At 39.5% G+C, this 16,964-nt stretch overlaps 1 protein-coding gene across 2 annotated transcripts in view; it reads left to right on the forward strand.

Annotated features, from left to right (window-relative positions):
• Positions 1 to 15,628, forward strand: part of kcnj3a (potassium inwardly rectifying channel subfamily J member 3a) — a 320,466-nt gene extending 304,838 nt beyond the window's left edge. The window contains exon 3 of one of the 2 annotated variants that reach the window (XM_072579364.1): positions 11,219 to 15,628. In XM_072579364.1, the coding sequence (XP_072435465.1) occupies positions 11,219 to 11,814 (596 nt within the window). In that variant the 3' untranslated portion in view covers positions 11,815 to 15,628. The remainder of the gene's footprint in view (positions 1 to 11,218) is intronic. The other variant, XM_072579365.1, reaches the window with a different exon arrangement.
• Positions 15,629 to 16,964: the final 1,336 nt, after the last annotated feature.

The following is a 16,964-nucleotide window of genomic DNA, read 5'->3' on the forward strand; positions in this document are numbered from 1 at the left end:
GAAGTCCATATAGATCACGTATTACTCTGCTCTCATCAATCTTCTTTGTTACTTCTTCAAAAAACTCAATCAAGTTTGTGAGACATGATTTGAGTTAGAGGGTCTGACATCACCAGAGTCTCCTGAAAGGCAACTTTTGAGGGGGGCCTGTGTGTGGTTCCTGTTCCTTCTGGACATCTGCTGGCATCACCCACCACTCTTCTCGTGAGCAACGGGCACCTGGAATAAGGTCAAGATACCTTGTCTCTCTGTCGCCTACCCATTATTGCTGTGCACAATGGCTATAAAAATGGAATATATGCGTCTCCAGTTGCCACTGAGCATTCTCTGGGATGTAATTTTTCATGGCAACTGCCAATCTGTTCATAGAGCTAGCACACAGGAAACTGATAACGTTGGTAGATTCCTCCAAACATTGATCCAATTTAGCAAGTGTCTTTGGCAAATGTCCCATGTTTGTTTGTGTAAATTCATGGAGTTATTAATGGTTGACACCAGGGGATCCACTTCTGCCTGAGGCTGTCTTGGATCCTTTAAGTGCTGTTGAGCTGGGGTGTTTCTTACTTAACCAGCTGCAAAGACATGCTAGTGATGTTATCACCAGAATGTGTTTGCAGATCTAAACTAGCTAAAGTACCCACCAGGATTTCAATATCTGAGTTAATGGGGGTGTAGGAAACACCCTTGCCAGTGAATATTCTAATATATTGTGCCTCCGGAATGGAGGAGAAGTTGATTTCCAGAGGGGATGGTCTCTCACAGATGGAGGCTGTATGAATGCTGCTGGTGTCTACAAAAGACAAGAGATGGAATAAGTTATGCTGTAGGAATAGAAGCCTATTCATGTTAAGAATACCTTCACAGTGATTGTAATGGGTGAACAATGCAGCTTAGCATAATAAACCTCATGTGTGTTTCCACGATATAGAGGTTTCAGCATCCCCAAACGAGCAATTAAAGTCCTCTACATCTGAACTTAAGGATTCTCTCCTCTCATGGAATGAGGTGACGAATGTCGGGCACCCTTCCACATGTCTTGGTTCTCATTGTCCTGCTGTTGGGCTCTGAGAGGCAATGAGACAAAGGGAAGGAGTAAGTGAGATAGATGTGGCTGACATTGCTAGTGTAGTGCAGGTAGGGGAAAGGTCATGTAGTGTCCCAAGTATAAGAGTGGACATGCAGAAAGTAGGAAGTCACTGGAGTGAGTAGGAGCATGCTGCATGCAATATTGAGTAGACATGAGCCTTGGTGGGAGGTGGATGAGTAGGAGAGTGTGAGAAACCAGAGGGAAGATGGTGGCACTTACCATTGCGCAGCATAGAAATCATTAACATTCTTATGGTATTGCTGCATGTGGTTCTGCATTGTGGGCATGGCACTGACTTAGGTGGCTACTTTAAATCAGGCTGCAGCACCTGGCGCCATGGTCTCCATTGGCAGTCCAGAGGAAAGACAGCCCCCCCTCACCATAACCCCTTTCAACAGGACCTCCAGATCCCTGCCAGGAAAGTGGGGTGTCAGTTTGTCTGTCTCAGTCATTTTGCTTCCAGTTCTATACCAACACATTAAGGGCAGTCCCTGGCTTGCAACATTTGAAATGATGCACAGCTGGGTGGTTTGAATATGTGCCAGTAATCTGAACACCAGAAGGACTCTGCATTGCCAAATACTTCCACCTCTCCTGTGAGCAAGATTGCCAAACTGTATCATTAATTAGGTGAGCAGCAGAGAATTGAGAAAATTTGTGAGAGCTCATGGAGTGAAACACGCCAAAATTAATGAGCCAAAATATGGAAAAACTCAGCCCATATACCTCTTGGATTTGATTTTTTAAAAAAGGATTAGTTTAGACAATGGCTATTTTAGTTACTGTGAATATAATGGGACTTGAAAAACGTCAGAAAACATTTTGATCACTGTGTGGGAACACAGTTTTGAGTTGTGCAATTGCAAAGATGAGATTACATAGACACAATCCATTATAGATCTTGATACATGCATTGTAGCAGGAAAATGATGAACAAAAAACTGCAAACAAAAAGGCAAATGTAAGAGAAAGCAAGTTAATGCAAGGATAAGGTCTCTATAATTGTAAATTTTGTGTTATACAGTTTGAAGTCCTAATCTTCTAACCTATGGTTGACATTTACAAAATATGAATTATACTACAGTAATAATTAGTTTGGATTGTTGTTGTAATGTTAAATTAAATATTGACATGACATTACAATGTAATAATGTTTCATTTCTAGATTAATGACCCCCCAGAGTATTATCAGAGCATAAATCCAACCAAGAGGATTACCAGTTACCTATCATAGAATCATTGAATAATAGAACACAGAAAGTTGTCATTCAGCTCTCTGTGCCTGTACCAGTTCTTTGATAGAGGCATCTTGTTAATTTTGTGCTTTCAAGTATCTATCCATTTCATTTTAAAAATTAATCATTACATCTGCTTTCACGGCATTCTCAGACAGCATAGCCTAAACCACAGGGAATCAGCCAATTGTTCACTTTGGTGTGTTTCATGGAGAGGTTTCGTTCCAGGAGCCCTTGCAATATTTCTCTGGCTGTTTTTCAGAACTCACTTCATTATATATCTACAGTAGAACTTGAATTATCTGACCAAGATGGGCAGGGAGTATTTTGTTCGGATAATCAATCTGATCATAAACAAGTGGTAATTTATGAGTGTCAGTTATCCGAACATTTCTCAGTTATCAGGCAATAAACGCCATAATGCCGTTTAACCGATAACTGATCTGTTGTAAACAAGCAATAATTTGTCAGTGCCGGTTATCGAACATTTCTCCGTTATCAGGCAATGCATGCCATAATGCTGTTTAACTGATTACTGACTGCTGAGTTGCCAAATGCTGTTTGTATGGAACCTTTGGAGCTTGCTTGGATAATCAGAAATTTTGATAATTGATATTCGGATAATCAAGGTTGTACTGTACTATGATTTTGAGATGCCCCACTTGTTCTATCCTTATGTCTCATATGAGGCAGAAACATTTGTCACTACTGGGACCTCCCAGGATTCCTGTTGCAGGTATTAAATTTAAAGCCAAGCTAAGTCAAATTCTGCTAGCCAAGAGTTGCCCTTCATAGTGCATGTAGTGGGAGAACCAAAAAGAAACATTTCTTAGGGCACATAGTGATAGTTCATTGTAAATGGAAGGGCAAATTTGTAAGTCTGCTGCTTTGTTTGGTTATATTGACTCATAGGACTTGGGTATTATTGACTTGCCAGCAATTATTGCCCAACCCTAGTTGCCCTTGAGAAGGTAGTGGTGAACTGCCTTCTGGAACCACTGTAGTCCACATATTGTAGGCTGACTGACAATGCCGCTAGGGAGGGAATTCCAGGATTTTAACCCAGAAGCAGTGAAGGAACAGCGATATATTTCCAAGTCAGGATGGTGTGCAGCTTGGAGGGGAACTTGAAGGTGGTGGTAATCCCAGTACCTGCTTATCCTTCTAGGTGGAACTGATTGTAGGCTTGAAAAATGTCTAAGGATCTATAACAAATTTCTGCAGTGTATCTTGTAGATAGTACACACTGCTGCTGGTGAGTGTCTGTGCTGGAGAGAGTGTATGCTTGTGGATGCAGTTCCAATCAAGTAGGCTTTTTTTTCACCCTGGAAGGTAATGATAATGTTTGTATGGGGGATATAGAGTCATAGAATCATAGAGACAGACAGCACAGCAACAGACCCTTTGATCCAATTTGTCCATGCTGACCAGATATCCTAAATTAATCTAGTCCCATTTGCCAGCATTTGGCCCATATCCCTCTAAACCCTTCCTATTCATATACACATCCAGGTGCCTTTTAAATGTTGTAATTGTCCCAGCTTACACCACTTCCTCTGGCAGCTCGTTCCATACACGCACTACCCTCTGCATGAAAGATTTGTCCCTTAGGTCCCTGTTAAATCTTGCCCCTCTCATCCTAAATCTATGCCCTCTAGTTCTAGACTCCCCCATCCAGGGAAAAGACCTTGGCTATTCACCCTATCCTTACGTCTCATGATTTCATAAACTACTTTAAGGTCGCCCCTTAGCCTTTGATGCTCCAGGTAAAATAGCCCCAGCCTATTCAGCCTCTCTGTATAGCTCAAATGCTCCAACCTTGGCAACATCCTTACAAATTTTTTCTGAACCCTTTGAAGTTTCACAACATCCTTCTTATAGGAGGGACGCCAGAATTACATGCAATATTCCAAAATTGGCCTAACTGATGTCTTGTACAACCGCAACATGACCTCCTAACTCTTATACTCAATGCTTTGACCAACAAAGGAAAGCATGCCAAACACCTTCTTCACTGTCCTATCTACCTGCGACTCGACTTTCAAGAACTGTGAACCTGCACTCCAAGGTCTCTTTGTCCAGCACCACTCTCCACGACCTTACCATTAAGCATATTAGTCCTGTCCTGGTTTGCCTTTCTAAAATGTAGAACCTCACATTTATCTAAATTAAACTTCATCCACTCCTTGGCCCATCTGATCAAAATCCCATTACACTCTGAGGTAACTTTCGTTGCTGTCTACTACTCGTCTGTTTTTAATGTCATCTGGAAGCTTACTAACTCTACCTCCTATGTTCACATCCAGAGCCTTTTTATATAAATGATGAAAAGCAATGGACCCAGCACCGATCCTTCCGGCATACCACTGGTCACAGGCCTCCAGTCTGAAAAGCAACCCACTACCACCACCCTCTGTCTTCTACCTTCGAGCCAGTTCTGTATCCAAATGGCTAATTCTTGTTGTCGGAGCATGTCAACATAAAAAAAAGGCGTTGGGTGTTTTTCAAAGCATTATGGTAGATGAGTCCCAAGGATCTGATGAGATCTATCCAGAATACTAAGGGAAGCAAGGAAGGAAACTTCTGGGGCCTGTACAAAGTCTTTGTATTTTCAAGTCGCAAGAAAAGGCCCGGACGACTAGATAATAGCTAATCTTGCTTCTTTGATTAAGATTGTCAACAGGGTTAATCAGGAAATTGCAGGCTGGTGAGCCCTGCATCAGCAGTAAGGAAATTATTGAAGAATATTCTTAGGATCAAGGATTAACCCAAAGTTGGAAATATATGGATTTATTAGTGATAGGCAGCATGGCTTTGTCAGAGGGGGGTCACGTCTCGCAAACCTGATTGAGTTTTTCAAGCAAGTGACAAAAGATGACTGATGAGGGCAGGCCAGGGAATGTTGTCTACATGGGGTTTACCAAGGCCTTTGACAAAATCGCTCTTGGCTGACTGCTACAGAAGATGAAGTCACATGGATCCAGAACTGGCTTGGTGTAAGGGTGTCTTTCTGACTGGAGATCTGTGACCAATGTCAGTTAAGCACTGTCTGGCTTGTTGTTCATGTTGCTGCATGTTCTTCCATATTCAACATCCTCATCTTACTGCTCAATATTGATGTTGCACTCACAGCTTTCCAGCATCCACCGAACCCCACATTCCTGCTTCACTTGTGTACAGCACAACATGCAGCATACTGTACTTGGTGTATTCTACAGTGTCCCCTCCCCAAGACCGATACTTGGAAGTAGTCAGTTGCTGTCACCCTGACAGGATGGTCATTCACTCCTTTAAGTTGCAAGTACTGCTCCAGCAGTTGGTCTAATTTGGCGACAGTGCCTTTGGCCACCCATATTGTGCAGTGACTCTGTTCCTGATTCATCTGAGGAAAAACAATCAATAGATTCCGAGTCACTTGCATATCCTGAGAGGAACTTCAACTATGACATGTGCATATGGAGACTGTTCAGCACTTGCTGGAGGTGATCACTGGTCTTGGGCTTCCTGGCTCATCTGTTGCTTCTCAATTTCTCTCTGCTTTCATTGCACTACGGCAACAATTATGATAACTCCTGCTGTGGCTAGATCCATTGGTCATACCTTCAATAAACCTCTGTGGAAAAAAAATAAGAAACAGAAAACGTCTTCAGTAATGAGTAGTCAGCATTTTCTTTGTTCAACAATGATGGTTTAGCATAGTCCTTCATACCGTGGGGCATGAAGGACTTATACAAGGAATGCCCTATGGAATGTCTTTACATGAAAATTTAATATAAGGACCTTATTCCAATGAAAATAGGGTAAGCCATGTCATGCACATGTAGTAAGAGATTGTAAGTGTTGTCTCCATATCCCATATGACCCAAGAAAGACGGTATTGCATATAAATGTTGCTGAATGCTTATAGTGATTAATTCTGCTTCATCGTGATCTTCAATCCGAAATGACCAGTGAAATGGTCAAGACTTTTTCTGACCAGGATTTCTATCCACACAGTTAAATACTGTATACATCTCACATGCAGGGTATTATGATTACAGTTAACTTCAACCTGTATAATGAAACTTTCTGGTTCATGCAATTGAAGGGCTTCACATTCATTCACAAATAAAGCTTACTGCCAGACAGGAAAAAAAATCAATTGCTCCCCTTTTGTATGGACACAGACATTTTTCATTTCCAGGGTGCACTTACAAGTTGCATGAGTTTTTTGGAAAGCAAAGCAGATTGTACTTGGTTCAGTGAATCACAGGCTCAGCATGATAATCAAGGGCAATGCAGCCCAACCTGTACAGACCTTCCACAAGTTCTCATACACCCTTTTGGAATTACAACTTCATCTCCAACGTTACCCATTCAGCCCTGCCCTACAGCTTAGCCATGCCAACAATCATGTTGCACCATGCCATGGCAACCAATTCCTCCAATGCACTATTATCTCCTCTGAACCTCCTATAGATCGAGTTGCCTCCTTCATAATTATTGTTCACTCTGTATCCTGCCATGCTGCCTCCATCCCCAGAATTGAGTTCTTCAACTTCCCTATCACAGTGGTTGCCCTTCATACCCGACTGACTTTCTTTGAGATGAACCGCATCCACCCTCCTGACCGATTTTCACATACAGCCCCAACTGATCGATGACTGGACCCATTAGTAGTCTTTTTGCATATTCTAATTTATCATTACTGCCTGAACTGGTTACACTCAACCTCGACTGGTCGTGGCCCAATCATCGAATTGTCGTAATATGGTCCCCATGACCTGAAAATCACAAGGCCCTGACTGATTTTGCTCAAACCTCTGGATTGATATCAATTGCTGCCCATGATTTGCCTTGTCAGGACATCTGACGATGACTGTCTCCCTTTGAGACATGGTCCGTTGGTTGAAGCAAATGCAGTATGTTTGCAACATAAGCTGCTGGCACACGATGCATACGTGAGACTGACAAAGCAACATGATAAGGGTACCTTACAGCAACATGTCCACCTCCTTGATAGATAACTACTGACAACCCTGATAAGCTGCTTGACTTTGCATCTGCATTAAAAGGCAAGTCAAGGTGGAAATACTATGGGCCTTTACTTCTGTGCTGAGAGGGCTAAGTGCAAAAGAAGAAGGCAAGACAGAAATGCTGTGAACATCCAAATACGCACAAAATGAATGAATTCTAAGAGAGCAAAAGAAGAGCCCTGAGATGCTCTGGGTCCAATCCATGAGTTGGGTGCCTGACCCCATGCTCAATGTCCTGGCAACAGCATTAGATGAAAGGTGCTTGTACACTCCAAAATGCAACATTGACATGCAGAACTATTGTAAGTGGGTTGGGGATGTTGCTGGGGATGTGGTCAGTCACTGCCCCGGGACATGCCCTGAGATATTTCTCAGTACTGATGGAGGACTGGAAGAACAAGTGGTGAGAGCACAGGAGGTCAGGCAGCATCCGAGGAGCAGGAAAATTGACATTTCGGGCAAAAGTCCTTCCCTTTTGCCCGAAACGTCGATTGTCCTGCTCGGATGCTGCCTGAACCTCTATGCTTTTCCAGCACCACTCTAGTCCAAACTCTGGTTTCCAGTATCTGCAGTCCTCACTTTGCCTAGAACAAGTGGTGAGCTGAGTTTGCCCAATACTGGATTAGTGGTGCTGGAAGAGCACAGCAGTTCAGGCAGCATCCAATGAGCAGCGAAATCAACGTTTCGGGCAAAAGCCCTTCAAGCCTTTATTCCTGATGAAGGGCTTTTGCCCGAAATGTCGATTTCGCTGCTCGTTGGATGCTGCCTGAACTGCTGTGCTCTTCCAGCACCACAAATCCAGTATTTGGTTTCCAGCATCTGCAGTCATTGTTTTTACCTTGAGTTTGCCCAATACCCATTTTGCATCCCACGTGAGGAAATGTTGACATCTACTTTCTATCTGGCAGGTGGGAGAATGAAAACTGCATATTAACGAGACAAGATTAGTTAATAATAGCACGCAAATTCATGCAAATGGGCCTCATGATACTAAATGGTGAGACACTTGTCTGCCTGTTCAACACTTGGTTGGAGAATCAGACTTTTCATTAGTGTTAAGAATCTCATTTCTGCTTATCTCATCCTGTTTTCCCAATGGACTTACAATGTTCTTCAGAGGCTTGTAAGTTTCATCCTAAATTCCAGATTGCAACAACTTACTGAATAAAGGCTTGCCTTTGGTACCTTTATCAATCATCAGTGTATGACTTCCCATTATCAACCCTATGGCTACTAGAAACAGTTCTATATTACCCATTCAAAACATACCTAAACCTTGTTGGCTTAAAAGAGAACAACCCTGACTCTGCTACTGTCTCTGCGTAGCTGAAATCCTCCATCCCTTTTATCATTCTAGTAAATCTCTTTGACAACCTCTGTATTGACTCTTCCTAAAGTGCGATTCCTAAAACCGTTTTGCTTTTGTACTCCATACCTACATTAATAAAGTTAATATGAAAATTCATATTCATAGTTTCCACTGTATTATCCTCATCAATCCATTGTATTACTTTATCAAAGTTGTCAATCACAATAAGTCTTTATAGAGTCATAGAGTCAAACGGCATGGAAATGGACCCTCCAGTCCACACCCAAACTAAACTAGTCCCACCTGCCTACTCCTAGCTCATAACCCTCCAAACCTTTCCTATTCATGTATCTATCCAAATGTCTTTTAAATGTTGTAATTGCACTACAGTCATCACTTTCTCGGGGAGTTCATACCACAGACGAACCAACCTCTGTGCAAACAATTTGCCTCTTATGTCTTACTTAAATCTCTGTCCTCTCACGTTAGAAATGTAGCTCCTAGTCTTGAAATCCCCTATCCCAGGGAAAAGACAACTACCATTAATGCTGTCTATAACTCTCATTATTTTATAAACTTCTACCTGATTGCCTGTCAACCTCCTACCCTTCAGTGAAAAAAGCCCAAGCCAATCCAGCCTTTCCTTATAACTCAAACCTTCCATACCAAGCAACATCCTCGTAAATCTCTTCTGAACCCTCTCCAGCTTAATAATATTCTTCCCATAACTGAGTGACCAGAACTGGATACAGTATTCCAGAAGAGGCCTCACCAATGTCCTGTACAATCTCAGCATGACTTCCCAACTCCTATGCTCAAAAGACTGATCAATGAAGGCAAGCATGCCAAATGCCTTTTTAACCACCCTGTCTATACTGATGCAAACTTCAAAGAATTATGTACCTAAACCCTTATGTCCCTCTGTCCTACAGCACTAACCAAGGCCCTTCCATTAACTGTATAAGCCCTAAACTTGTTAGTTGTACCAAAATGCATTATCTTGCATTTATCCAGATTGAACTCCATCTGCCATTTTTCAGGCCATTGATCCATTTGGTTAAGATGCCTTTATAAACTTAGAAAATCTTCTTCATTCTCTACTATGCCACCAATTTTGGTGTCATCTGCAAACTTACTAACCATGTCTTCTATATTCTCATCCAAATTATTTCTATAAATGACAAACAAAAGAAACCCTGAACCAATCCCTGTGGTCACAGGCCTGCAGTCGGAAAAACAACCCTCCATCATTACTCTCTGTCTCCTGCCATTAAGCCAATTATGTATCCAATTGGCAAGTTCATCCCGAATCCCATGTGACCTAACTTTGCTAATTAGTCTATCATGCAGAATCTTCTTTGCTGAGTTACATTTATTTGCCCACACTTTTCCATACAAGTAATGTACAATTAATTTTGTCTTGGATTATTGTCTTTCAAGTTTTTGGCTGACTTGTAGTTGTCAAATTTATCCTTGTATCCTTTTTTAAGTAATTTGGAACCATTGAAACACTGCCAAAGCTGGAAAAATTGCAAAATTCTTGACGGATGCTCAGATATTTACCACTGTTGCTTTGCCTAGCATGCATCGATCTAGTCTGTGTTACTTTTCCTATGTGCACAGAGTTTTTCAATTATGGATTACGTTTCCTTCATTGTTACAAGTATTGGATAGAATTTAGTGCCTCCTTGGAAGTGAGTTTGGAGGTGGAGGCAGAGGGGTTAATCAGGCAGGAAAGAGACAGATTAGAACTGCCACTATCTTCCCACTTCCAGCTGATAGTATCTGGGCTAGGGAAGTTTGTGGATAGATCTCCTGCCTGGAGGCTAATGAAGGACGCCTCATCTTCCCTGCTGTAGGTATTGAACTCTTTGATGACTCACCACATAGGAATGGCAAAGATGGTGTAGGCCCTTATTCAAAAGCACAGTTCCTGATTGAGGGAAGGGGATATGTGCTGAGAACCACTTCTGTGCCCTATCTCCAATCACCCTTGTATCTTCATCTCAGTCTCATGAACTCCCACCTCAAACGCCCACACTGTCCTCACTGACTTTGACCCAAGATTCTTTGTTGATTCTGTTGGCTGCATTGCTGGCAGCTACCACTGCTCCAAGTTTCTTCTGCTTGGCAGCTCTCAAAGACAAGATTTCCACTTGTGGGCTGCTTAAATGTGGTTAAGTTCTTATAGTGGCCACTTTCTTGCACTGACTCTCCAGGCAGTAGATGAGATTCTTCCTGCCTGGATTAAATTCACACAATATATCAAATATTTATAACTCTATGGAACATATTTGAAGACTAAGGATGTGTTCAGCAGTAATTCATCTTTCTGATTGAAAGTTTTATGGGGAATGGCTTGTATTTACAGACATTTAAAAGCCTGAAGTTCTGCTTTCAGTTAATTGGTATAAGGTTGATTGTGGAATGTTAATTTGATGCGTGATCTTTGGCTTTTAAAAAGTGACTAACATTTAGCTACCTATGAGTTTTTTTAGAAATCAATAATCAGATTAATACTGCCTGTCTTAAATTCTGACATTATTGATTTACATTTGTCTTTTCTATCTAGGCATGACATGCCAAGCAAGGACATCATACACAGAAGATGAAGTTCTTTGGGGAAACCGTTTTTTCCCAGTTATATCCCTGGAAGAAGGATTCTTCAAAGTGGATTACTCTCAATTTCATGCAACATTTGAAATTCCAACACCACCATACAGTGTAAAAGAACAAGAGGAAATGCTATTTATGACTTCTCCTTTGATGGCCCCAACTGTTAACAACAGCAGAGGCACTGTGCCCGATAGGAATGATTCTGTGGACTGCTTCAATAGTGTTGATGATCTAAGTACCAGGATACCATTGAAACTGCAGAAGATTACAGGGAGGGAAGATCTACCAAAAAAATTACTAAGAATGAGTTCCACCACTTCAGAAAAAGCATATAGTATGGGAGATCTACCAATGAAGCTGCAACGAATCAGTTCAGTTCCTGGAAATTCAGAGGAAAAACTGGTGCCAAAGACCAGTAAGGTGACCTGTGACCCAATGAGCCAATCTGTGGCTGATCTGCCACCAAAACTACAGAGATTAGCAGGTGGTTCAAGGATTGAGGGAAACCTTCCTCCCAAACTGAGGAAAATGAATTCTGAACGTTTTACGTAACTTCAGAAACTTTTTGACGGACACTAAAATATAATTTTTGATCAAAGGCAATTCTATTGTAATTTTCAAACTTTAATGGGACTAATATACTGCAATTAATATTTACAAATTAGGGCAAAGTTTCATTAGCACTACTTGCATTCTGAGATGTTAATTAAACAGCTGCAGTGAAATGTAATGTTTATTGCTTTGATACAAGACCTAAGCCACTTTAAATTCATTGTAATATTACCATTAAACGAGCATGTAGTATCACAAACAGCATGCAATAATATGTGCAGCTCTTGCATATAGTTTTATGGCATGATTCACATTAAATTTATATTTATTCAGTAGTAGCAAAAAACAATTAATAAGAGGTTTTGCTCTGCCTCATAAAATGTAATACAGAATAGGATCTTAAAGTCCAGCAGAGTGTATTGGTAAAGAAGAATGGATAACTTTTGTTGATTGATTTCACATTTTAAATTAAAATTAAGATGATTATCTTCAATACTTACATACTTATGTATATCAAATTATAATATGTTCTCTTTAAACTAGTCCTTTTCAATGCATGTTTTTCTTACTAAATTAGAGAAGGCTATAGGCAATACGGAGCATGCAGAGCTCTTGACAGAAAGATTTAGCCTTAAATGATCTGGTATCTTCCTGTTTTATGTTTTATTGGCCTCACTTTATTTTTGTTCAGTTTTGAAATAATGCTTTTTCAGAGTATACACAGACTGTGAGAGTGGTGGTGCTGGCTGCAGTAAGGATGATGGAAAATGAAAAGATGTATTATGGTAACATGACTGCACAGCAGGTCTGTGTTTAAGCATCACACGTAACACCATTTTTCTTCAGCCTGCATCATAATATGAAATGTATAAAGTCAAACGTTACCAAACTAGGAGTGTCTTCAGGCAAGCAGACTTTATGCGTATAAACAAAAGATTATTTGAATTACTCAAGGAATATGGAATAGTTGTACTTATTCCTACTGCAGCCTCAGTTTTTAGCTGAAACTATGCTAAAACTTTCAACTGTTTATGCTGTTTCATTTTTACAGACTACAGTGTCCTTTGTCAATAATGTATGATAGCTTTTGCATCAGATTTTTGTTAAAATCTATTTTCCAGTCTTTAGCTACTATGCAAAATAGTAAAACTAGTTTCAACAAAATTAATGCATATGAATGTTGTTATATCAATGTTTTTATTTTGCTTCCATCAAGATGAATTGTCCTTTGTCCAGAACTGGGAAAAGGTTTAACTTTAATGACCTATGTCTTTTTGTTTCCTGCTTCCAATATTCATTGTTCACATTGGAACTCTATTTATTTTTTAGTTTGATAAATATATTGTAATCACTTACAATTGTATAATAGATTATTTACTGACATTGTAACTTTAGATGTAGGATGGATTAATGACACAAAGCCTACAAGTGCTATTTATGATCAAACTGAGATCCCCAGCAGCAGTGATCACTTTTTGTGATGTATACTGTTGGACTCCTATAGTAAAGTAAGTGATGTGAATTGCAAATAATTTTATTGAGGAGAAACTCTTTTGTGAGTTAAGAGTTTGGGCTGCTCACTGAATACAATTTGTGTGTAAATGTGTATACAAAAATCTATTTACCTAGGGAAAGGTACATTTTAAAAAGGGCATTTCTAAATGAAAATTTATACAATGATGTGCTTATAGGTAATTTATAAATTCTGTAATGCTAGAAGTTGCACTAAGAATCACTGCTTAATTTATTCTATTAAAGTCCACAATGTTTCACAATGTGGTATTGCAGAAACAAAAATACATTATTTGACCAAGAACAGGTATATGATGCCAGCAGAAAGAACAGGTACTTTAGAGAAGCTAGTAAATTAAACAAGGGTTTAATCTATTTCATGGAATACTAAGTGTAAGATGAAAGAATTATTAAGTTTAGAGTATTCTGACTGGCAAAATCTAGGCTAAATCTATAGCCTTCTGAGAAGCAGGAACTCATAAAACATTGGCTTTCATTTGTAAGTTTAAAACTACTTGCCCTGTATTAACTATCGTGATCAATTATCAACTATCTTGACCATTTGACATTACAATTACTTATGATTTCAGTTGCAGTTCTGTATTTTTTATGCTTTGAAAAGAGTGAAGCATCATTAGCACCTCTTACTAAAGTAATCTTACAAGCATAAATAATTGGGATCCATTTTGACTTATCTTTCTGTTTGCTTCCCCTAAAGTTTTAACTGCCCTGATGTTAGTGATGCGTGCTGGTCATTTTGGATGCAATAATAACCAATTTTTTTGCAGTATTTTTGACTGTGGATATTAATTTAATATACCTAAACATGTCGTCTTTTTTCATTTCTACTGATGTCAACAGAAGCTGAAAAAAAATGTTTAACAGATGACTGAACCAATATTATTTGCTTCAACTACAATCCATTATCCAAATTGACTGCTTTGTTTTTGAACTGCATGTCAAGAGTTGACAGGATATCCACTTGTGATGTCCGCACATACATTTTTTTAAGTCAATGATAGGTACCTTAGTTAATTTTCCCCTCCCAACACAACTTTTGCTAAAATCATCTATCACAAAGCATAGAGTTACCCTAATCTAGGAACAGCCAGTAGACATCGAACAATTTTGACTCAGTTTTTCTACAAGGTAATTTGTTTATGTAAAATGTTACCATCCTTAAAAAACACTGGCAGAACTCTTTTGAATTGGTCATTGACTGAAATCATGAAAATAATTGAATTAACAACACATTTGGAACTAGTTAGTCACCGTAGATTGTTCTTTATCTGTCATGAATGTTTGTGACTAGGATATCAGCTAAATTGAACAATCCACATCTGCCTGAACACAGTATGGCAGCATAAATATATTTTTACAGGCATGGTCAGCAGTTTGTCTCAGCAAAAACTGGGTACAATCTCTTGCACTAAGACAACTTTTCAAACTTTTTATTGTACTCTGTCCCAGAATTTCTGCAAATGATATACTGGTCTACAGCTGGATCAGGGAAACCAGTGAAAATCATATGGAATATGTTACTGCAGATTTAGAATTGTTTACATTCTTCTTTGGGACTTCACTGGTCTCAAAGCTCCAAAGATTCAGGGCTTTTGAGGTCCACATTATTGGGTTGTGGTTTCTTGCCTGGCCTTCATTCATTTCTTAGTCATAGAGCCCTACTCAATTCTCCCTAAATCTTGAGTTTAGACCTCTTTCCTATATTTTTCGGCTCCAAATGTGGTCTCCAACCAGCACTGTGCAGTTTTGGATTTCACCTCATACCTAGTCCCTTGCGTCCAAGTCCCAGTTTCCTTCCTTGTATCTCTATCAGCATGCCATTTAGGTTTCTTCTATGGGAGGACACCATCGATATTAAAAAAATAAGAGTTTTGCTTTGTCGGCTTTTGGAAATATCAACCAGATAAAACAGACTTGCACAGATCTTTTTGAACACATTACACTATATTTGTGCTATTTTCATTAAGTTCACTCACACTGTTGGCTTTAGTATAACATCCCAGGCCAATCCCCCAGTTATATTAATGGATTGACTTGATGAAACAACAATATAAGAAATAATCAACAACAATTGATACAAAATGAATTAGAAATAAGTTCATAATCTTTGACATGTAGATTTTTAAAAACAATCACACAATTTTGTATTAAAGATCTAATCAGTAATGAATTTCCGAAAAGATATTGCACAAAATTGTTTTCTTTCAGGTGTTGCTTCATTCAGTTTTCAATATATAACTTTGTGTCTAATTCTGTGATTATGCTATCAGATATTCTGTGAATAAAGTGTACATTTCTAACATTTGCTATTTATATAGTTTTTTTTATTTCCTGAAACTTCTGGTTTGGATTTTTATTTTCACTGCTGTAAACCTCTGGCCAAGATATACATGAACAGCAAATTTGATTTCGTATTAAAACATTGTCAGTGGGAAGTTGATTTACTACAGTACAGTGTTGACTGCTAGTTTTTGATTATGTGGATCTTATAAGCACATGGATATGGGAAAATTCTTGCTTGATAAGAACAAAAATAATAGATTCTCGATGTTGAGAAATAAAAGCCTAATACTCTATTCCAGGTGGAATAGATAAAAGTGGATAGATGAGATTTTTGCTGATGAGCAATGAGGCAACTATTTGGATGCATCAACATCTCATTATTCCTAATCTTATCTCTTCTATGTGCAGTTTGTTATTTTCCCAAGCAGTGAAGAGAAAGTGGATGGCAATAATTCCCAACATGTAAATCTGGCCAGCTACCTAGGAGCTACTGCTTCTCTGGGTTGTCATATTAATCAGCAGTTCCCAACATCTTGCGATATGGTCAACAGGCAGCAAAAGTCTGTACTCCATCACTGATGTTGATGTTGACAAAGTACCAGCCTCATGTCATTTTCTTTGCATATTTGTAATGAAGTTTGTAATGAAGTTCAATGCTTTAATCCTGTACTTTGGAGCTCACTGACTCCTTTGCAGTGCTGCTGCCAGTTTGCATTGTACAAAGGAACAGATATCCAATGCAATCCTTAGAACAGGATGCACCTCAGGGATCTTAGCTTGCTTTCTTAGCTCTCACTCGCTTTGCATCTACTTGGACATTCACAGCATCTCTGTCTTGCTTTTTCTTTTGTCATGATTGGCAGCAAGGAACAGTCAAGGTGGACTGTGATTATTAAGAGGGCTGGACTATCATCAGTCAGGAAAGATGCCCTGGATGAGTGAGTGGGAGGTACAGAGAGCAGGAAGGGTTAATGGTCTTTTCTGGGGTTGAGGGGGAATGAGAATCATTAAGAGACGATGCTGCTATATTGAGAGTGCCACAAAGGTCTGAAAAGATATGAGAATTGAAAATCTTGGTATCAAAAAAAGAGAATATCTGAAATTCCCCCTAGGGTTTGAACAGTAAGGTGAGAATCACACTATTGAATGATGAGAGGTCTATTTGCAGATATTTGCATCTCATTAATACCTAACCCGAAACCATGATTTGGAAATGCCGGTGTTGGACTGGGGTGTACAAAGTTAAAAATCACACAACACCAGGTTATAGTCCAACAGGTTTAATTGGAAGCACACTAGCTTTCGGAGTGAGGCTCCTTCATCAGGTGATTGTG

This window comes from Chiloscyllium punctatum, chromosome 10 (assembly GCF_047496795.1).
Source record: "Chiloscyllium punctatum isolate Juve2018m chromosome 10, sChiPun1.3, whole genome shotgun sequence".
Classification (NCBI taxonomy): Eukaryota; Metazoa; Chordata; class Chondrichthyes; order Orectolobiformes; family Hemiscylliidae; genus Chiloscyllium; species Chiloscyllium punctatum.